The sequence below is a fragment of the Nomascus leucogenys genome, chromosome 11 (genome assembly GCF_006542625.1).
Source record: "Nomascus leucogenys isolate Asia chromosome 11, Asia_NLE_v1, whole genome shotgun sequence".
Classification (NCBI taxonomy): Eukaryota; Metazoa; Chordata; class Mammalia; order Primates; family Hylobatidae; genus Nomascus; species Nomascus leucogenys.
The window spans coordinates 59,485,805-59,509,701 of NC_044391.1; the positions used below are offsets into that span (position 1 = coordinate 59,485,805).

Sequence of the window (23,897 nt, forward strand, 5' to 3'; positions counted from 1 at the left end):
TCAAGAGGTGATTTGGGTGCTGGTAAAGGCATTCAGTTTTATAAGGGAAGCAGAGCACAAAAGTTCATGAAATTTGCAGCCTGACAATGTAATAGAAATGAAAATCCTATTTTCTGAGGAGAAATTCAAGCGGGCTGCAGAAATTTGCATCAGGAAGGAGGAGCCAAATGTTAATCCCCAAGACAATGGGGAAAATGTTTCCAGGGCATATCAGAGGTCTTCGTGTCAGCCATTCCTATCACAGGCCTAGAGGCCTAGGAGAAAATGGTTTCCTGGGTTGGGCCCAGGGTCCCTGTGACGCTCTGTGCAGTCTAGAGACGTGGTGCTCTGCATCCCAGCCACTTCAGCTTGGACTAAAAGGGGCCAAGTGCAACCTGACCTATTGCTTCAGAGGGTGGAAGCCCCAAGCCTTGGCAGCTTCCACATGGTGTTGAGCCTGCAGGTGCACAGAAGTCAAGAATTGATGTTTGGGAACCTCTGCTTAGATTTCAAAAGATGTATGGAAACCCCTGGATGCCCAGGAAGAAGTTTGCTATAGGGGAGGGGCCCTCATGGAGAACCTCTGCTAGGACAGTGCAGAAGGGAAATGTGGGGTCGGAGCCCCCATATAGAGCCCCTACTGGGGCACCACCTAGTGGAGCTGTGAGAAGAGGGCCATGGTCCTCCAGACCCCAGAATGGTAGATCTGCTGAGAGCTTGCACCTTGCACCTCGAAAAGCCACAGATACTCAATGCCAGCCCGTGAAAGCAGCCAGGAAGGGGGCTAAACCCTGCAAAGCCACAAGGTCTTGGGTGGAGCTGCCCAAGACCTGGGAACCCACCTCTTACATTAGTGTGACCTGGCTTTGAGACACGGAGTCAAGGCAGATCATTTTGGACTTTTAAGATTTGACTGCCCTGCTGGATTTTGGACTTGCATGGGCCTGTAGCCCCTTTGTTTTGGCCAATGTCTCCCTTTTGGGGTAGCTGTATTTATCCAATGCCTATATCCCAATTGTATCTAGGAAGTAACTAACTTGCTTTTGATTTTATAGGCTCATAGGCCGAAGGGACTTGCCTTGTCTCAGATGAGACTTTTGACTGTGGACTTTTGAGTTAATGCTGAAATGAGTGAAGACTTTGGGGGACTGTTGGGAGGGCATGATTCGTTTTGAAATGTGAGGACATGAGATTTGGGAGGGGCCGGGGCAGAATGATATGGTTTGGCTGTGTCCCCACCCAAATCTCATCTTGAATTCCCACATGTGGTGGGAGGGACCTGGTGGGAGGTAACTGAATCCTGGGGGTAGGTCTTTCCCATGCTGTTCTCCTGATATTAAATAAGTCTTATGAGATCTGATGGTTTTGAAAAATGGGAGTCTCCCTGCACAAGTTATCTCTTTGCCTGCTGTCATCCATGTAAGTGACTTGTTCCTCCTTGTCTTCTGCCATGATTGTGAGGCTTCCCCAGCCACTTGGAACTGTATGTCCAGTTAAACCTCTTTCTTTTGTAATTGCCCAGTCTTGGGTATGTCTTTATCAGCAGTGTGAAAAACAGAAGAATACAGTAAATTCTCAGGTATGTCTTTATCAGCAGCATGAAAACGGACTAATATTCTAGAAAATTTCATTTTTAAAATCTTTATTCGCCTTTTTTAAAAAAATTGTTAAAGTCTTTGCCCCTTTGTTATTAGGTATGAGCATCTTCTTATTATCATACTAGAGCTCTTTATACATTAAAGAAATCTTATCTTACTACATATGTTGCAATTTATTTTCTAATCATCTTTTAACTTTTTGTTGTATGATATTTTTACCTATAAAGCTTGATGTATTTAAATCTATGGACTTCACATAGCAATTCTCAGCTTGAGTTGCTGTGGGATGTTGAGTTAGAAAGCTAGGAATGTTGATACTACATTATGCCTACAGGCCAAATTAAAAACTAGTACTTTCAGATAACTTGAGTTCATTTTCAGTGATAGAGTTGATCCTAATTCAGCAATAGTGGCACTGGAGATAAAAAATATATATATTTATTTTGGAAAGTTGGATTTATAACTCAGATGTTTTTGACAGACATGTATAAAACCTCAGGTCCACTCACTTGCCCTCATTCCAGAGCTTCCTATTTTGTCTAATTCACAATAGTCCCTTATAATATCACTTTTTACCATTTCTATTATTCAGGCTATCTTTAGTTCTGATTTATTTTCTTTTCCACCAGGCTGCATTGTAAAAACTTTTTCTACTGCTATGCTGCTCTCTTTACTATTCTTTTCTTTCAGTATCTGTTTACTTTTAAAAAATTCATCCTCAGTATTTTGTTGCATAAATTGTGATACTGTTGCAAAATAAATTTAGCCTGGTAACAAATATTTATACTGTTTTCATAAACATCTGTGTTTATTCCATCTATTCGTGTCATAAAACTATAAATAATTACATAATTAACTTCAGGAAATTCGTTCATTCTAGTGACAATGGAGGCAACATTCAATTATTTATTTCTAACAGATGCAAGAGTTGGCAATTGATTGGATTTAGTGGATGACAGCAAGGGCAGGGTTAATATGACTACGATCTTTCCGGTCTGCAAGGTTGGGGTTGTAGTAATGCCTAGGCCTTACATTCAAGGGATGTAAATCAATAAAGCCAAAGTAAATATAAAAATACAAAGATACCTATTTACCCTCCCGCTGATAATTAGTCACTGCTCACCATTTTCTGTGTGCCTGGCTACTACCTCAGCTTCCCAGAACCTTCCCCTGGACTCCCTGGGCCACCCCATAATTCAGCAATTAAAAAGCTGGCTCTGGCAAAGAAAAGGCCTCCCAGGACCCTATTCCCATTGTACAGCTCCCATCTATTTTGATGGAAGATAAATATTTTCAATATCACATCTGGTAACCTCACAACAGAATAAAACTTGAGAGAGAAAAGGCAGATTTAGTGGTGAAATTAATATAACTCATTCAGTATCAAGTATCAAGAAATATGCTCAATCTGTTCTTGGTAAACAAAGAGTTAACTCTAAAGGCCTCTTCTAGCCATAAGATTCTAATATCACCTTATACCAGAATTAGAATTTAATTTGTATTCCAAATTTGACTGATGACATTCTAATGGAGACGTATTTAAATAGTAAGGTGATTAAAAATAAAAATTTAAAATATAAATGTATTTGATGATTTGAACTTGATAATTCTCCTGTTGGTGAACGTTATCAGTATTTAGATATGGAATAATGCAGAAAAAGTAATTAATCTGAATGACAAGAAAGATGATAGATTCCTGAATATAAAATCTAAGGTACCTGCAAATTGTGAAAACAAGACTAAGAAAATGACATCTAAATTAATTACTCACTATCTGAAGTTTCACCAGAGAAATAAAAGCTCTAATATTATTTAAAGTAATTCCATAATTTAAAATAAAGGGGATATAAGTATTGATGGAGAATTGAGTGTTGATATAGAAAAATATCAGAGCTGGCAGGGCGTAGTGGCTCATGCCTGTAATCTCAGCACTTTGGGAGGTCGAGACGGGTGGATTACTCGAGCTCAGGAGTTTGAGACAAGCCTGGTCAACATGGTGAAATCCCGTCTCTAATAAAAATACAAAAATTAGCCAGGCATGGTGGTAGACACCAGTAATCCCAGCAACTCAGGAGGCTGAGACAGGAGAATCACCTGAACCTGGGAAGCAGAGGTTGCAGTGAGCTGAGATCACACCACTGCACTCCAGCCTGGGTGACAGAGTGAGACTCCATCTCAAAAAAAAAAAAAAAAAAAAAAGAAAGCAAGAAAAAGAAAGATAGCAGAGCTCTATTTTAAGTCCTCTCTTCTGTATTACTGAAGTAACATAGCAAGAAGCAGGCTGGGCGCGGTGGCTCACGCCTGTAATCCCAGCACTTTGGGAGGCCGAGGCGGGCGGATCACGAGGTCAGGAGATCGAGACCACGGTGAAACCCCGTCTCTACTAAAAATACAAAAAAATTAGCCGGGCATGGTGGCGGGCGCCTGTAATCCGAGCTACTTGGAGAGGCTGAGGCAGGAGAATGGCGTGAACCCGGGAGGCGGAGCTTGCAGTGAGCCGAGATCGCGCCACTGCACTCCAGGCTGGGTGACAGAGCGAGACTCCACCTCAAAAAAAAAAAAAAGAAGCTACTACATTAAAGGCACTATAATCTACACTGTGAGGAATAATATGACAAAACACAGTCCTTGATTTCAGGTAGTTTATAATTACAGAAGTCTCCCCTACTCCTGCCCCCTTAACCACGGTTTTACTTTTTGTGGTTTCAGGTACCTGCTGTCAACTACGATCTGTAAGTTAGGTGAGTACAGTACAATAAGATATTTTGAGAAAGACCACATTCACATAACTTGTATTACAGTATATTATAATTGTTCTACATTATTATTATTGTTCATCTCTTACTGTGCCTAAGGTAAAAATCAAACTTTAACATCAGTATGTAGGTATAAGAAAAAATAGAGCTATATAAAGAGTTCCGTACTATTCATGGTTTCAGGCATCCACTGGGGGTCTTGGAACATATTCCCCCAGAGATAAGAGAGGATTACTGTGATATGAAGGACAAAGCAGAAACAAATAACTTCAATATAAGTCATAATATGTTAGATATGCTGATAAACATTCCAAAGTGGCAAAGTGAACACACAAGAGGGAGGGATTAAATGACTTTCAATGTATAAGGAAAACTTTCATACAAATGACAGCATTGAAATCGGACCCGAACAGAGTATCAACAGGCAAAATGAACACAGAAGGGTTTTGCAAATGGTAAGGGCAAGCAAATATGTGGGATAGAAGAGCACAGGACAAACACCAAAACTGCATAGTGAAACTGGCTGAAATACCACTTTCAAAAATCCTGCAAAGATCTGCTAGTAAAGGGCTGGTGTTGAATGTTTATATAATTTTCTTAAAAATGTTATTGAAAATGAGAAAGAGGCTTTTCCTCTGAAACATTATCTGAAAGAATCCCAAACCATTCAAGGTAGGCAGGTGGATATATATTTTAAAAAAAACACATTAAATAAAATTAAAATATTGTTGTATAAAGATTGAAGTTTTTAGTTAAGTCATATTACCTGGCAAAATGTTGAACACATTATGAGTGCTCAATAACAATTTCTTGGCCGGGCGCGGTGGCTCACGCTTGTAATCCCAGCACTTTGGGAGGCCGAGGCAGGCGGATCACGAGGTCAGGAGATCGAGACCACAGTGAAACCCCGTCTCTACTAAAAATACAAAAAAAATTAGCCGGGCGTGGTGGCGGGCGCCTGTAGTCCCAGCTACTCGGAGAGGCTGAGGCAGGAGAATGGCGTGAACCCGGGAGGCGGAGCTTGCAGTGAGCCGAGATTGCACCACTGCACTCCAGCCTGGGCGACAGAGCAAGACTGTTCCCAAAAAAAAAAAAAAAAAAAAAAAAAACAATTTCTTCATAAATTAATTAATATAATTTCTATTGAGTCATAAATAAATGAAGATGTACAGAAGTTAAAAATTGATTACCACTTCAGGCATACTAGATACATATATCATTAAATCAGTCTTTCCTGAGAGCAAGAATTATAGATTGAAGTGAAATGGGACAAAAAATTCACAAGCTACAGTTAAGAAAAACCATGACCTATATTTTTAGAAGCTGGAAGACTAGATATGTCAATGAATCACATATAGATTATGAAATTCCATTTATCAACATTTTAAGTCTCAAAGAAGTGATACATAAGGGAACAAGAAAAAGAGGCTGAAACTTGCCTACTAAGTACAGGTTTAGTATATTCAGGGTTAACTGCAAGCAAATTGTAGATTACCATTAAGGGAAGATTCCACAGAGTAAGTGAGGAAACAAAATAAATAAGAAAAATATAAAAGGTTTACAAATGCTTCTTCTAAATGAGTTCTAATGTTTTAGACAACTCACAAATACATTTCAGCAACAGGCAAAGAATCACTTGGTCATGATGATGCATAATCCCGGAATGAAAACATCAAATGCATTGATCAAATATTATCTTCTAAGGTAACAACAGAAAATGACAGCATTTGTATGGTATTTTGCAGACAAACGAAGTTTGCATTTAATTGTATAAATATCATTATTGAAATGACTACATTTGATAAAATGCAAAGTGGTAAAAATGAAACTTTCACTCTCTCTGTTCACAAGCAGGGATTTTATGATGGACAGTTCACTAACTCAGCCTTTTCATCAAAGCATCATTTTTCTGGTAGGCAGCAATCTACTCGGTGGCCCATTTACAATCAGTCCCACATCACAACCACATGGTATTAATGCAGCACTGTTCCACTAATGCTCCCTGAATTTTAAGTTAAGCTACAAATTCAGCTGAAAAAACTTCAAGCAATTGAAGCTTTTCAAGGATACCGCTACTGATTGCTTTGCAACCAGCATAAGGCAGTTTCTCAGCACTTTAGCTTTTCAATTGTTAAAGTGAGCTTTAAATATTCTTCCTTCACATCTTTTAAAGAAATAGTGATCCACCGATCTCAAAAAAAAAAAAAAAAAGAAATAGTGAGAAGTATAGGAATGATTTTAGCATTGTGGTTTAACTTGTTGAAAATTAAATCCATTCCAACTGATTATTAATAACAAGGTCAAGCAGTGCCTCTAACTCTCAGACCCTTATCAATGTGTTTCAATAAAAAGAACAGGTAACTATATTTCTTCTATTCTACTTTAGCTTAAGATACCTAATTTAATGTCAACTGGTCACACGCTCAGCAGCATCACCACATTACCACATTTCTGTATGCTTCATAGATTTGTGAGGTGTTTCTTATAGAATTAATTTCAATTGATGAATTTAGTCAAAAATGCCATCAGAATTCTGACGCAAGAGGACATCAGTCCCTGACATGCCCAATCTGTGAATATCATTACCACAATTGTCTGAAATACTCTAGCTAGTAAAACAAAATGTGATTGTAAGCAAGTAAAGCATTTTCCACTTTTTTTTTTTTTTTTAGACACGGGTCTCACTCTGTCACTCAGGCTAGAAAGCAGTAGCATGATCGTAGCTGACTGAAGCCTCAACCTCCTGGGCTCAAGCCATCTTCCTGCCTCAGTCTCCCAAGTAGCGAGGACTACAGGCACATGCCACCATGCCCAGCTAATGTTTTTACTATTTTCATAGAGACAGGGTCTTGTTTTATTGCTCTGGCTGCCACTTTAATATTTGACTGACAGATTCTCTCTAGATTGAAAGAGCACATTGCCTTATTGGTTTTCTATGAGTAAATTTACATACAAAATAATACAGATATCTGACCAGCTTTTCCCCATTTTATAAGGAGTCGATTCTAGACTTCTACTAAATGCAGACAAACATTTCATCTGATATAAGGTTACTTATGATGCACATTACATGGACTTCATTAAAGTCTACGTAGTACCAACCAATATGGCAGCCCCTAGCCACATGCTGCTATAACTTCAAATGTAGGTAGTCTGAATTGAGATGTGCTGTAAACATAAAATGTATACCACATTTCAAAGACTTAGTATTTTTAAAAAGTAAAAATCCTCCTTAGTAATTTTATATTGATTCTATATTAAAATGACAATATTCTGGAAACACGGGATTAAATAAAATATATTAGTACATTAATCTCACTGGTTTATTTTTACTTTGTAATGTTATCACTAGAAAATGTAAAATTATATATGTGACTTGCATTATATTTCCATTGTATAATGTTAGTCCAAGTTGTCAAAAAACATCCACTGAGCAAATAATGTTTTTTAATAAGAATAATTAAAAGTTCTGGATCAACAAATAGGGTAAAAAATGACACATGTACAGGATTTAGGACAAATATTAATGACGACAGGAATACAAAAATAAGTAATAGGAAACAGTCTCTGTTGATCATTATGTCATGAAATATAATGAGTCCTATCATAGTCACTCTGATTTTTTAAAAAAATCTACATTGGGCAATTTTGTCAGATTAAAAAAACATGTAAAAAGTGTAATAACCATGTTATTAGACCACACATAATCATAAACTTCATATCAATTTGTATAATAATACACAGTGATCATTATTATTAAATTATAAAATTAATATCTGGATTTTAAAAAACTTCTATGTATTATATTTTATTGGAGACTAATGCGCCTTTCAAATTTCATACATAAGACATATTATTGAATTAAAAGGGTTATCAAGAATTATTCTAATTTTGCTTTTTATATGGCATCCACAAACTGATCATTTTGCTAACATTGAAAAAGGTTTCTTGGTGAAAATGTATTATATAGAATTATACACTAAATTTTCTACATTAAAATATAGATCTATTTTTGGATTAATAAAAGAGCACTTTACTCAAACATTAAAAAGGTATTAAACTTACACTTACAAAATTACAATCCATTCTCCTAATTATTCTACTAATCATATAATTCATTTCCAAGGAATGGTTAAATTTCACCAAACAATTTTCCCCTCCCAATCTCACCCCTTTATTTTCAGTCTTTAACTCCTTAGACTTCTTTGGAACATGCTGTTAATGATGGTATAGTAAGATGAGTATTTAAAAATGCATTAATATATCCTCCATCACTGCCAATCTTCCCCCCAAGCAGTTGATGACCCAATGACAAAATATGCTTATCAAATCTCAATATCTAAATAGTTTCTTTGCTTTTAAATCTGATGTCTCAAAAGTAATTACTATTTCTTGTTGAAAAATATTTTTCCTATCTAATGGCGCAAATCATCTGTGAACAAACTCTCGCTTTCTCTCCCTCCCTCTATTCTTGCTCTTATTATAGCTCTCATTCACTTAATCTAAGCCACCTCTTTTTTACATTTCACTGGTCCTTTCAATGTCTATTAGGATTCTTTCAGAGTCTGTAATACTCATTTCTTTCTACCTAACTTCTAGTTACATAAAAACTGTTACCAAGGAATGCTTTACCCACTTTTCCAGACAATATACAATTTCAGATAATAAAAAAAATTATGTTAGATTGTTTCTTAAATTTTCCTTATAGTCTTCATAACTATCACATTAAAGTAGCACAGAGTAAGTCCAATGTCCAGGTTGAAGCCTTTCACTTAATGCCAAGAATTACGATTACAATGCTATTAAAAAAGACAGTGCAATAGTTATGAATATACTATTGGAAGCGAACTGCCAGGGTTCAAGCCCTGGTTCCACCATTGATTAGTTTTGTGACTTTAGGCAAGTTACTTCTTTGCCTCAGTTTCTTTATCTGTAAAAGGTAATTAATGTAGTACCTATCATTTATTGTGAAAATTAAATAAGGAATAACATTAAAAAAGCTTAGAGAATACTTGGCATGTTAGAAACTTTCAATAAATCATATCTTGAATAGGAATGCTCAAAATGCTCAAGTCAGGAGAAAAGATAATTAAATTCCAAGGTAATTCTGATCTTCAAAGCTATTCAAAATTCTTGTGGCTCAGAAATAGATTGGAGACAATAGGAGAGTCACAGAAACTCATAATTTGAAGGAAGACAATACAATATCTATAATTTCAGCAAATTTAGGACTGAACGTCTACGGATGTGGATGAAACCTAAATTTATACCCCTTGTTTATTAGTGGTTAAATTAAAACCATTTCCCAAAGTTTTAAGCCATTTCTCATGTGCCGAAAAATACTCTTGTCTCTAAGTCTAATGTAATATCAGATACATTTCTGTTACATTAGGATTAGAGACAAGTTCTATTTAGAAATAACTCCAAACACAGTTTTTATATTTTCACACTGAACATCAGTCAGATTTGCTTCAGCCTCAAGGATCGTGTTTATGTAAAATTAAAGGAGCTCTGGCAGCGAGCTGCACTTTTTGTTTCTAAATGGAAAACGGGTTAAAAATTACTAGGGAAAAGCCGCCACTTTTGCCTATTCACAATTAAAATATAAAATGGGGTATATAATACAGGGCACAAAGTCCTTTATCAGACTGGCATTATTTCCTATTATTCTGAGCAGCAAAACTCATTATCTCAGTGAATCAAGTTTAATAAAGCAATGGAGCATAACTCCCTATGGAAAAATAGAAGGTTTTCTGATAAGATTTCTCTAGAATGCACATAGAACTAAATAATACATTAACCAAATGAATACCTGGCAGAAACGTAAAGATCAGTAGCATAGCATGGATTATTATCAAGTTATCTCTAAGAGCAAACTTCAAATCAGTGTTACAACTGTTTTTCATAATAATGTTTGTGATACAACTTAAAGACTGAAATATTTGAGTCTTATATACTTATTTGGTAGCAGCTAAAGTGTGGAATAATAAGCTCCACTTCTCTCCCCATCTTCTCTTATCACTTCTTGAAAGAAAAAAAAATACTATTTGCATCAAATTCCAGGACACTTATTGCACAGTGTGTGTGAGTAAGCATATGGGCAAGTGTCATACACATGCTGGCGTGTGGCTCCCCAACTGAGCAACTTTCTGCCAATGCAGCAGAAGGGAAGAGAAGAGCATGCCCCCGCAGCACAGGCCAGCCTTCTTGAACTTGTTCCTGTATTCACAGGAGTGTTCAGCTATCCAGGCACTTTCATCCCTCTGAGGGTTGGTTTCTGGCTTGTACACGATGCAGAGAGAAAAGCATTATTTAGCTTTAACCTCATGTTTCAGCTCCATTTATCAGTGAGCTATGGATTTGAGTTTAGGACACACATCGACTGAAAAATTAAAAGTAACCTTTGCTTTCCCATTTATCATTCTCCTTTGATATCTGCATATTCAGCACTTTCAGGGAGCACCTAGAGAGGCAGTAGTCCAGGGCAAAATGGGATTTGAGCATTTCTGGGTCCTGGGATTAAGATCATTTTACAAACATCTCATCATCATCCTATGTAGATGACAGTAGAAACAAAATATGCTTAAAAAAGAAAAAAAATGTGTTTCCTCTCTTTTAGTCTTCAATGTCTACTTTGATATGCAGAGGACTACAGTGATTGCAGAGCTCTGAATAACTATTTGGTCTGGCAATGACCAGACACAGTTCTCGAGTTTTGTTGTGTGGTATATATATATATAGGCAGAGTTGGGTGGTGAATGCAAAGCTTACTGTATTCCCTTGAACAGTATGGGATATCAATGTTATAGAAATGTTCAGAGAAATTGTGAGATGCAGAAATTTGATACTCACTACAGCTATAAAACTAGACATCTATAATCATCAGACTCAAGTTGAAAATCTTTACTAAGTTACTGGAAATAAGAAAAACCTCTATTTTCATCTCAAGGTTGGAGAAAATATGCTCATTCTTAAAATTTCATGTAAACGCATCAGTAACATTTGGAAAAACTAAACAAATATGCCATCTAAAAATTACAATTTAAAAATGTGGTCATTTCAATGTATGTGCCTCTCAAAGTACACCCAGTTCAAGAGTAAGAAGATAAGAACTGTCTTACCTTCCATCTCGATCCCAGTCATACACCTCTACTTTGATTGTTCTGTACATGAGAAAAACATACATGTAAAGTTACTTAGTAAGATCAAAATAATGTATGGTTGAGAATTTAAAAATAAGTTGATTTTCTTAGCTAAAACAATGTACGCTTGCAGATTTTACAGATGAATTTGAAGTTAATTTTGCTAATTTCATTATTATAATCCAATTTGCATCTTAAAAGAGGCTTCTAAAATCTTCATTGATTCCTTGAAGAGAGTAAGGAGAGTCTACAGGGGAAGCATGTGCAGTTTGACAGAGCTCCTCAAAGACTTGGTATGCACCCACTTCTCCACCCTTGAAACTTGCTGTCTTGGAGCAGTGTTTCTCAAACTCAGCAAAGATCAGAATCATATGGAGCACTTGTCAAAACATGGATTATTGGACCTCTCTCCTGGAGTTTCTGATTAAGCAGGTCTGGATTGGGGCCAGATAATTTGAATTTCTATGAGATCACCAGGTGATGCTGACTGATGCTGCTAATAAGGAAGAACATTATGACTTTCTTAGGAACTTTTCCAAGAACTTTCTTAGGAAAAAATGAGTCCAGCTAAATAAAGATATGATCTTATTAAATGAAAAGAATGATAGTCAAGTGACATGATCAATTTCAAAGTAAACTTAATAACATATTGATAATCAATAGTTCTATGATATGGGTTAAACTATTTTTCTATCACATGTAACAAAATGAAGATTGAGATTTTTACTTTTTATTTGCTTTTCTTTTGGGATGGATGGGGTTTTTATATTATAATCATACAATAAAGTTTCATAAGAAAAAAACTTTGATATTAAGAAATCTTCAGGTATATTGTGGGAAAATCCTCAGGACCACCTTACCCAGGTAATTGTGAAACATTAAAATCTCCTGTGCTACAACTACGGAACTTTTGTGAGTCAGCAATCATGAGTTATGCCAAATAACATTTTCAAGAGTATTTCAGGGTTGATAATATGTCTAAGCATAGTGTTGCAACTTTCGTGTTTCTACTTGTTCCACTCTAGAAGGACTGTGCCATAGAAAAGGCTTAGGGCAATGAAGATTCTGAAATAACTTTTGAATAATAAATTAAAATTCAAAGCAAATATGCAATGTATTTTTGTATTTGCATATTTTCATTTTTGGAAAATAAGTTTAACCAAATTTTAATTAGCCGACTTATCCCACTTCCCCAAATCACTATAGATTTTTTTAAAAGTTATTTGAAGATTTTTGAATAAACTATCTTTCTTACCTGTCATAGTCTCCATTACATAATGCTCTGACTGAGATCTTGAATGCTTGCCATACTGGATTTAGAGTGTTTTTGACAACTTCTGTCTTGTGACAAATTGTAAAACTGCAAAGAAAAAGTTTTCAGTTATTTGCATGATTTGACTATTTTAACTGATCTATTGTTTTAGTAGCCATTCCTCTGCTTACTTTTTGTTCAGAATAGTCAGTTCTGCTGTTGCTGCTACATCACTTCATGGAAAGAGATACGTGACTTTAAAACCTGAAAGATCACCTCACCATAATCTACTTTGCAATAAATTTACCAAAAGCAATCTGAAAATTCAATAAATCCTAAAGTTGTTTTGTAAACAATCTCTGTAAAAATTGTGGTGACATGCTGATGGAGTGAAAAATATCCATAGGTCCCTAAGAATATGAAGGTCGCCAGCAACTTTGAGAAGAACAGCTTTGTTGGAGTGTAGAGAAAAGAAACCTGGTTTTAGAGTGGGTTTAAGAAAGAGAAGAGAAACTGAGGCACAGTGTGTGAACTTTTAGTCTAGCTGTGAAGAAAAAGAAAAAAATTAGGCTAATTTAAGGGAAAAGAAAGGATTAATCACAGGAAACATTTTTGTTGTTCTTGTTTTTACTTTTAATTTTTGTTTTCAAGATGGAAGAAATAACAGCAAGGTTGTCTGGTAAAGGAAAAGATCTGGCAGAAAGGAAGCCACTTCTGATGCATGAGAGAAAGGTGGGAGAAATGTTTTTGTTTGTTTGTTTGTTTTGAGACGGAGTCTCTGTCGCCCAGGCTGGAGTGCAGTGGCGTGATCTCAGCTCACTGCAACCTCCGCCGCCCGGGTTCATGCAATTCTCCTGCCTCAGCCTCCCGAGTAGCTGGGATTACAGGCGCCTGCCACTGCACCCGGATAATTTTGTATTTTCAGTAGAGACAAGGTTGCACCATCTTGGCCCAGCTTGTCTTGAACTCCTGATCTCGTGATCCACCTGCCCCACCCTCCCAAAGTGCTGGGATTACAGGCGTGAGCCACGGTGCCCAGCCGGGAGCAGTGTCTTTTAAGCAGGTGAGAGTAGATGGGATTCTGAGCATCAGTGGAGGAGCTGCCCTTGAGAGGCCAGATAGTCATTCTGCAAGAACATTCAGGAAGGCAGAGTACATGGGCTGATGTTGTGGTGGGATCATGAGGAAGCTCTCCAATTGCCACCATTTTCTTACGAAAGAGGATGCATGACAATGAGCAAAGAAGGAGGATGGGACATTAGTGATAAAGTGTCCGGGATAAAGAAAATGTTCATAGATTAGGAAAAAGAAGTAGAATTCCTCGGGAGCCCCAAGGGCCCATTTAAGTTTAACATCACATCATGAATCTACAGAAAGACCACTCGGTGTGTGGGTTCTTTCTTTATCTAAACTATTGGTTCTATATATCTAAAGAATTCCTAAGGAAAGGAAGACAGCAATTCAAAATATGGGGCAAAATTCATGAAGCCTTAAGCTCGGTTTTCTGATTCAAATTCCAGTGTCATTTCCACAAAACTATTCAATCTTAAGACATCAATCAGCTCCTGGAAATGTTCTTCCTTCATGTGAATTTATGCAGCAGTTTCTGAGCTAGAAGCATTCAAAGTGAGCTTCACTGAAACAATACATAAACCTTCATCAAGACCTTAGTCATGAAGTGTTTCAAATGCAATTACCTAACAGTAATGACACATGAAAATACTAATAAATACCATAGTGAATATACTGCCCCTAACCCCCACGATGAAATATCCCCCCTTTGATAAGTCTTCAAGTTCATTTTCCTACTCTCAAACAAGAGGGATTTGTTTCTATTAAGAGATAAGATAGAAACATAATACTTTATGAAAGGATCACGTTTTTATTACAAGACTTAACGGCATTAGTGCCTTCTCCTTCCAGGTAGTATCCTCACCTATCTAAGGAAACTCATGTCATTAAATTGACAGAGCCCAGGAAAATGTATCTGTGGTCAAATGTTCTCAGAGCTTACTCACCTGAAGCAATTTAGGAGTCACTGGGGGAAAAGGCATTACAAGTAAGACAGAGGGGCAGACAGAGGAGACTCTTGAAGGGTAATGAAGATGTCTAAAGCAGAAGAAGAAAATAAAAGTGGATAGGGCAAGTTAGGGGAGGACTACAGGGGCTCAGAACACAGAGAAAAGGCTAAAGGTACCAAAAAATTGTTAAGAAAAATTCATAGAAAACAAATTACAGAGGGAAGGCAGAGCTGTATGTTGGTTTGTTTCAGAAACAATATATTCATTAAGATATATTCATAAAAATAAAATACATTCTTAAATATTTGCAAAGGGAATTTCTTCTCTTGTATCATATTCTAATATATGGAAAGTCTTTGGTATGGTGATATAGATAGCTAAACAGATGATATCTAGATAGATGACAGGAAGAGAGAGAAAAAGAGAGAAAGAGAGACAGAGAGAGAGATTAGACTGAGAGACCAACTGACCATCTTCAGACCAACATGTTCAACTATCTACTGACTTTTGGCCTCTTTGCTTATGGTTAAATCAAAATTTCTCTTATATTCCTAGTGTCACCAGCTGCAGTAATTAAATGCTTTTGACACTTGAAACATTTCCTCTGAGGGAAGGCACGTCCTTCTTACTGAGATATTTATGAGGCAGGTAGTCATTTGTTGCCTATTAATCATTCTCATTTCTAATGTATTAGATACCATATATACAGGAAAACCTCATTGGTAAGAATTCCAGTGCTGGTGTAACTCATAACAATTCTGCCAGGAATCCAGTGTAGCTTTTCCTAACATTCAGAAGTATTTCTATATAAATATAATGTGTGTGTTACAAATAGTATTATAAAAATATATTTTTATTGAATAACAGGTATTAAGATACTTTAAGTGAGGCCATTTACCAAAAATAGCTATTCCAAAGGAAAATTATTACCCAATCATATATAAACGTCAAACTACTAAATAAATGTCAAAGCAAGAATATGAGTATAAGGTCATATAGTATGAAGGCTTTTAATTAATACTTCCAGTAGAAATTAAGTTTTTCTCTTTCTTATGAAACAAGCCACAAATACATTAGGTATTAGGCAACTTTTGAAATAGTCCCATATTAAAAAAATATTTAAAATAAAGCTAGAATCTTTGCAGTTAAAAATAGAGACAAAAAGTGAGGCGTAAAAGCATCTGTATACATTCAAAATACAACAAAGCCTATGTGTGCGTATACATACATAAAATATCTGGATCAAGCTGGCAAACTAGGTTTCTGTGTGTAAATATAAATGGAAAGTTTTCTGAAATGAGATTCACCAACTTTTAAAAACAGTTTTTTCAAATTAGTTGACATTTTTGGATTAGTTGTATTTTTCTTAATATTTAGATCTTATTTAATGAGTGAACTTTTTTTTTTTTTTTTTTGAGATGGAGTTTCACTCTTTTTGCCCAGGCTGGAGTGCAATGGCACGATCTTGGCTCACTGCAACCTCCGCCTCCCAGGTTCAAGCAATTCTCCTGCCTCAGCTTCCCAAGTAGCTGGCATTACAAGTGCCTGCCACCACGCCCAGCTAATTTTTTGTATTTTTAGTAGAGACGGGGTTTCACCATGTTGGCCAGGATGGTCTCGATCTCTTGACCTCGTGATCCACCTGCCTCGGCCTCCTACAGTGCTGGGATTACAGGTGTGAGCCACCGTGCCCGGCCGTGAACATCATTTTTACAAGCATAATACATTTTCTAATAAAAGTATCACTAAGAGCATTAGATGTGTGATAAAGTGAAATTTTACAATTGTACAACTAATCTTTATAAAGAAAACTTTATTTATATTCTATTCAATAAGAATAAAAATAGAAAATTCAGGGAGCAAGTAGTTCATAAGAACATTCTCATTCAAGAAATTCAGAATCATTCTTGAGGTTTTCCTCTATTTTTGAAATGCCTGGCAAATATTATTTTCTTCACTCTCCAACATTTTTCTTATGAATAAAATTAGTGTTCAGATGCATATGACACTGACATTTTTACCACCAAAAGGACGGGAAATACACAAAATCTAATAGTATAACACTATAGCAAATATATCCAACAGTTGCTCAGCAGCTGCATCAACAAACATCTCCCAATAAGTAGACCATCATTTTAAACTGGCCAGTGCATTCACTTTGAATAGCAAACTGTCTATATTATGCAACATTTTATACTTATTACATAACAACACATTGTATAGTTTCATATATAAGTGTAGCATTTTTTCCCATTCTATTCCCCTCATTTTTAATTTCCAAATAACCTGTTCTCTTTAGCTGATATATTACACATAGTTAAAAAAACAAAAAAGAAAATATTAACTATACATAATAATATTAGCTAATGTTTAAGTTCTTCTTATGTGTCAGACTTAGTAATTTTTTTGTATAGTAACTAATTTAATCTGATCAACAACCCTGTGAGGTAGCTATGATTACTACCCCATTTTACAGGTGAGGAGAAAACGGAATCTCACATAGGTTAAAAACCTGCCATAGTACTATAGCTATTAAGTAGCAAGGTTATTATTTAAATCTAGACAACAAAAATTAGCCATATTACTAACAACTAAACATTCTCACAAATACTAATAGTACAATATGAATCACAAAAAATAAGTCAGATATATTTAACAGTAGAGGCATACATATTAAATTATGGTCTATAACTCATAAGGACATATTCAAAATTTATAGAAACTAGTCTAATCATAACTGGCAAAAGTATTCAAATTACTAGACTATAATGAACATTTTTACCGAAAGTTAGACTCAGATATTATTGGCAAAAAAACCCCATAAGCTCCATATCCTTCTCTAAGAAAATGGTTTTGGTTCAAATCTGTAACAAAATATATTTGTTTCAGCATTCGGGTTTTCACAAAATATAATTCTCCTAAACTATTAACTCAATGTTATAATTTTATAACAAATAAAGAGGAAATATTTCTATGAAACTGGAAATTTTTCATTTTAAGTATCAGACAAAACATAAAATGTTTATAAAGTTGCACATTATTTTGAGATGCAAAAAATCATATCAATTTTTAAAATCTCAAACTATTTTACTTCATTTATCAATTTAATGAGCTTCTCTGAGAAAAATAATTATAATTAAGTATCATCATTACCATATAGTTAAAATGCATAAAAGATAAATCTACCTGCCATCTTCATTACTTCGATAAAATACAAGGAAAGGATCTGATTTTCCAAAGAAGTCCTTCTTGTCCAATTTGTTTGCACAAAATTGCATCAAAACAGCATCCTAAAAACAAAATTAGTAAAACAGTTCAAGATTTTGGCTATAAATAACTAGAAACTGCAGATTACAAACAAGACTTGACAAGAAAACATATTTGCTATTTTAATGCAAATTGCCAAGTTTGGGAGAATTCCAGACAACATAAAATTGCTTTTCAAAGGGTTATATGACTTTAAAAATTTTGCTGGTAATTTTCATTGTAGTTACAAAACTATTACTTTTCAAAAACTTTTAACATTTTTCCTTTGAAAAGTGATATTAAGCTAGGTGATGCCAGGTACTCGATTTTATAATATAGGATCCTCATTCATATCTTCGGTTATACAGGTACACATTTTTAGAACATAGTTAAAAAAATTCCTGTTCATTAAGGAAATATTTACTAAGTTTTTACTACATATCTAGTATGTATAAAATGTTGAGATGTACTAGATGATTAGATGGGGAATAAGAAAGATAAACACTGACCACATAGTTTAAAATCTGGGGACAGGAAAGTTCCTACTTTCTTAATCATATACAAGTGTAGTATAATGAATCAGTAACTACATTTAAAAACAATTTTCTTCTGTAACTTAAATTACAATTTGCATGTTAATTATTATGTCAAATCGATCATTTAAACCAATTTATGTACTCAAACACTCGCAGCTACATGATTTAAAGGAAAACAGGCTAGGGTATCATAACACATTATTGATAACCATTTTTAAAGTAGAAAATGTATTGCTATTTAAAATCAAAATAAATGCTTTTGTGGGGTTTTGTGTGTGTGTGTGTGTGTGTGTGTGTGTGTCTGTGTGTTGTTTTTGTTTTTGTTTGAGACGGAGTCTCGCTCTGTCACCAGGCTGGAGTGCAGTGGCGCGATCTCGGCTCACTGCAAGCTCCATCTCCCGGGTTCTCGCCATTCTCCTGCCTCAGCCTCCGGAGTAGCTGGGACTACAGGCACACGCTGCCACACCCGGCTAATTTTTTTGTGTTTTTTTTTTTTTTTTTTTTAGCAGAGACGGGGTTTCACCATGTTAGCCACGATGGTCTCTATCTCCTGACCTCGTGATCCGCCTGCCTCAGCCTCCCAAAGTGCTGGGATTACAGGCTTGTGTGTGTTTTAACTGAACAGGAAAGCTTAAAATGTTGGAAAGAGGTGAAGTGGCAAAGTAACTCAGATTAAACAAAGAGGTTACAATTTTGAATATTACGTGATAAAATGTTAACAATGTCTGAAAAAGCATTCTCTTATTCATCACTTCTTTATCTTACAGAGTCCAGCAATACTTACTAAGAATACACATAAACTTTTAATTATTTCCTTTCAGTAATTCCAGGAGACTACACAAAACATGATGCCACCTTTATCATTCATTCATTCACTCACTTTCTTACTTAGCGAACATTTTGCAAGCAATAGTCAAGCTAGAATCTTGGAACAGGGTAATGAACAAGGCAGTATCTACCCTTGGAAAGGTCAGATTTCTTAATTTCACATGTTCAAAAGTATTGGTATAGTGTTATTTTATTTTACTTTTAGCATGTAGCTGTGATAACTTCTATCAGAGGAACATTTATAACAGAGCAGGAAATACATTCTAGCAAGGTATAGTGACAACAGAGGTAAGGACAATATGGACATCACTGTCACCTCAAACCTCTCAAGCATATCATGTTCTTTTTAGATTTGAGGTTTAAAGATCAAAAAGTTCTATACTATCTATTATAGAAGCAGTGAAATAATCATTCTGGATGATCAAATTATAAAATCAAGGGCAGCATCGAAAAGGATGAGCTGTTTGGTTTAGTTTGTTTATTTTGAATGCCCTTTCATTTCCATATATATTTAAGTGCCCTAGGCAGAGAATGGCTTTCTAAGAACATGGGGACATTCCAAGGACATTGTTCTTGCAGAAAAACATTACACTTTAACACATTTCTCCCAAAGCACCTGGGCCAAAATATAAACTTCCAAGAAACATTCTGTATACTTACAATGCATAATAGATAAATGAAATGTGTTTATTTCAAATAGATTGTGAATAAAACATCAGAGGTGTATTATTATAAAAGCATGAATTTTCATAGGCTCACTGGTAAATGTAATACTAAATTTAATTTTTCAAATTATATTCCTTAGGGCTTGCAAAATGAATAACTGATTCAAAATAAAGATTTATTTCAATGCAGAAAATTATATAGCCTTAGGAAAAATAATGTTCTTGCCATTACCCAGGTTAACAACTTAGCAGGGATTAAATGGTACATTTGTATCAAGCACAAAATAAATCTTGTTTGAGAGGTAAAGTATTTATATACTTTTAGAAATACACAAGCATCACTGCAAAGTTTTGTTTTGTTTTTATGCCTTATGCTTAATGTCACCTAATACATTTTTTAAGACCTCTCTTTAATACTCTACATATAAGGAACGTTCTATTGAATAAAGCCACTTGGATGTTTCACAGGCACTTCTAACATATTCCAACCTGAACATCTAACGTCTATCCATAACCTTGCTTCTCCTATAATTTTCCCAGCTCAGTTAGTGGCATTGTCATTCACCCAAGTGCCCAAGGAAGCCATCCTTGACTCTTCTCTTTTCCTGATCCTTTATCCAATCCACCACCAGTTGCACCATTTACCTCTAAAATTTTGCTCAAATCTTTACTTTGGCTCTGCTGCCACCACCTCAGTCCAGTTCAATCTTATTTCTCACCCAGACATGTTCAGTGACATTTATTCCTTACTCCCACTTCCATTCTTTGATGTATCCAATCCATTCTCCATTCAGCAGACAGAATAAGATTCTTGAAACACGAAAAATTCATGTTGCTCACAACTTAAAATGCTTTAAGGCTTTCCCTTGCATTTAGGAAAAATGCAGAACTTTTACCATGGTCCGCAAAGGCCAACATCTAATGGGTTCTGACCAGCCTTTTCCACCTTCAACTGGCAATGTTTTAGCTCGATCATCTCCCACTGCTCACCCCTGGCCATCTCACATCAGACCCACACATGCCTTTCCCACCTCAGGACCTTATACATCTGTGTCTGCTGGAATTCTTATCCTTGGGCTGGCAAACACTACTCCTTCTTTAGGTCTTAGCTTAAATGTCACTTTCTCAAAGAGGCCCAGTGATCCCCCCAAGGCTTAATATAAATTAGATCCCTACTGTACTCTCATAATATATTTGAAGCACTTGGCACATATCATGACATATATTACCTGCATAGTCAGCCGACTAATGTCTCTCTTTCCCACAAACTATGTGTTCATTAAAAACAAGGACCAGGGTTGGGAGTTGCGGTGGTGTGTTTTGTACTGTTTTTTTCTTGCCATTCTATTCTAAGCATTCATTCCAAGGACATAATAACATTTTGTAAACACTGCTCAATCAATCAATAAAAACAAAAAATATTCTGCATGAAAAATTTCAAGCTACTTTTAAAATACTACATAAAAGGCCAGGCATAGTGGCTCATGACTGTAACCCCAGCACTTTGGGAGGTCAAGGGGGGCTTGGATCACCTGAGTCTGGGAGTTCAAGACCAGCCCGGACAACACAGCGAGACCACATCTCTTTCCAAAAAAAAAAAATTAGCCAGGTGTGGTGGTGCCTGCCTGTGGTCCCAGCTAGGAGGGAGACTGAGGTGGGAGAATCACTTGAGCCCAGGAGCTCAAAGCCTGCACTTAGCCAAAATTGTGCTACTGCACTTCAGCCTGGGCAGTAGAGTGAGAGTGAGACCCTGTATTTAAAAAAAAAAAATACTGAGTGAACATACACTCCCAACATAATTTCTAAACTACATTAGTTTTTACTGTGGCATTTAATTAAGTATAAAATTTGCATTTGAATAAAACTGTTGAGATAATTAGGATTATTACACTACAAATAAATATTTGTATAAATTTATGACCTATACATCTCTTAAATGCTGCCATTTCTTTCCTGTAGAGTATCCATCTAAAGGAAGTATTAATAATATTCACATTTTTAGAAGAAAACATAGAGCCCTGTGATATTGGCCTTGGATATTATTTCTTGGGTATGATACAAAACCATAGGCCACAAAAGCAAAAATACATGTGGGACTGCATCAAACTACAAGGCTTCTGCTCAGCAAAGGAAACAGCGAACAGAATGAAAAGGCAACCTACAGAACGGGAGAAAATATGCTGTGGTTGCTATGACTTGTTTGTCCCCACCAAAGCTCATGTCAAAATTTGATCACCAGTGTGACAGTGCTGGGAGGCGGGGCCCCATGGAAGGTGTTTGGGTTACGGGCGCAGATCCCTCATAAATAGGTAGGTGCTGCTTTCACAGTCTTGAATGAGACTGGATTAATTCTCTCAGAATGAGTTCATTCTCTTAAGAGTGGGTTTTTATACAGCTAGGGTGCCCCTCAGGTTTCCCTATGTTCACAAATGTCTGCTTCCACTTTCACTTTCTCTGCTACATTGTGAAACAGTATGAAAGCCCTTACCACAAGCCAGTACCATGCTCTTGAGCTTCTCAGCTGGTAGAAGAGTGAGCTAAATAAACTCCTTTTTAAAAATAAATTACCTAGTCTCAGATATTCTTTTATTGCAACACAAAATGGACTAACATACTGTATACCATAAAGGTTAATTTCCAAAATATATAAGGAACTCCTACAAATCTTCAAAAATACTGCAAAAACTAAAAATAAATAAAAATGAAGAATAGAAAATCAACCCAATTTAAAAACGGGCTAAGAACCTGAATAAGCATATCTCTAAGGACATACAAATGACCAACACATATATGAAAGGTGCTCAACATCACCAGTCATCAGAGAAATGCAAATCCATACAAAAGATTAGCTCACACCTGTTAGAATGCCTACTATCAAACAACAAACGCAAAGGGAAGAAGCGCCAGTGAGGATGTAAAGAAAAGGAAACCCTTGTACACTGTTGGTAGGAATGCAAATTAGTGCAGCCACTGTGGAAAATAGTAGGAGGTTCCTCAAAAATTAAAAGCAGCACTACTGTACGATCCAGCAATCCCACTTCTGGGTATATATCCAAAGAAAGAGACTGAAATCAGTATCTTGAAGAGATATCTGAACTCCCATGTTCATTCTAGCATTATTCACAAATAAGATATTGAAACAAATGAAGTGTCCATCAACAGATGAATAGATACAGAAAATGTTATATATATATATAATTTATACACACACATATATATAAAACAATGGAATATTATTCAGCCTTAAAAAGGAAGAACATCCATCCATTTGCAACAAGATAGATGAGCCTGGAAGACACTATATCAGTGAAATAAGCCAGCCATAAAAAGATAAACACTACATATTGTAACCTAAATGAGGATTCTAAAATAGTCAAAATTCTAGAAGCAGGGAGTAGAATGATGGTTTCCAGGGATTGAGGGGAAGAAAAAACTGGAAGGTACCATCAAGGAGCACAAAATTTCAGTTATGCAAGATGAGTAAGTCATAGAGATCTACTATATACAGTATAATACCTATGGTTAACAATACTGCACTGTATATTTAAAAATCTGCTGAAAGGGTAAATCTTATGCTGTTTATTATCACAAAAATATTAATAATAAATAAGCAGGGTAGGGGGAACCATTGTAAGTGACTAATATATTATATGACATCGATTGCGGTGATGGTTGCATAGGTATATACCTGTCTCCAGACTCACCATGCTGTATACATTAAATATGCCCAGCTATTTGTATGCCAATTATACCTAATAAACTGATTTTAAAAATTGTGATTTTACAAATGCATAAATTAAAGCTTCAACAATATAACCTCACTCAGCTAAATAGTGAAAAAGGCAAGACTAAAATGTAGGTGAGCTGACTCTAA

The 23,897-nt window shown here is 35.8% G+C and overlaps 1 protein-coding gene across 1 annotated transcript in view; it reads right to left on the reverse strand.

Moving 5' to 3' along the window:
* The window catches only part of CPNE8 (copine 8), a 263,643-nt gene that overhangs the window by 100,233 nt on the left and 139,513 nt on the right, over positions 1-23,897 (reverse strand). Inside the window, exons 8-10 of the mRNA XM_003252308.2 lie at positions 17,935-18,038; positions 12,731-12,835; positions 11,455-11,496 (exon numbers count right to left, since the gene is read on the reverse strand). Coding sequence (XP_003252356.1) covers positions 11,455-11,496; positions 12,731-12,835; positions 17,935-18,038 — 251 coding nt within the window. The remainder of the gene's footprint in view (positions 1-11,454; positions 11,497-12,730; positions 12,836-17,934; positions 18,039-23,897) is intronic.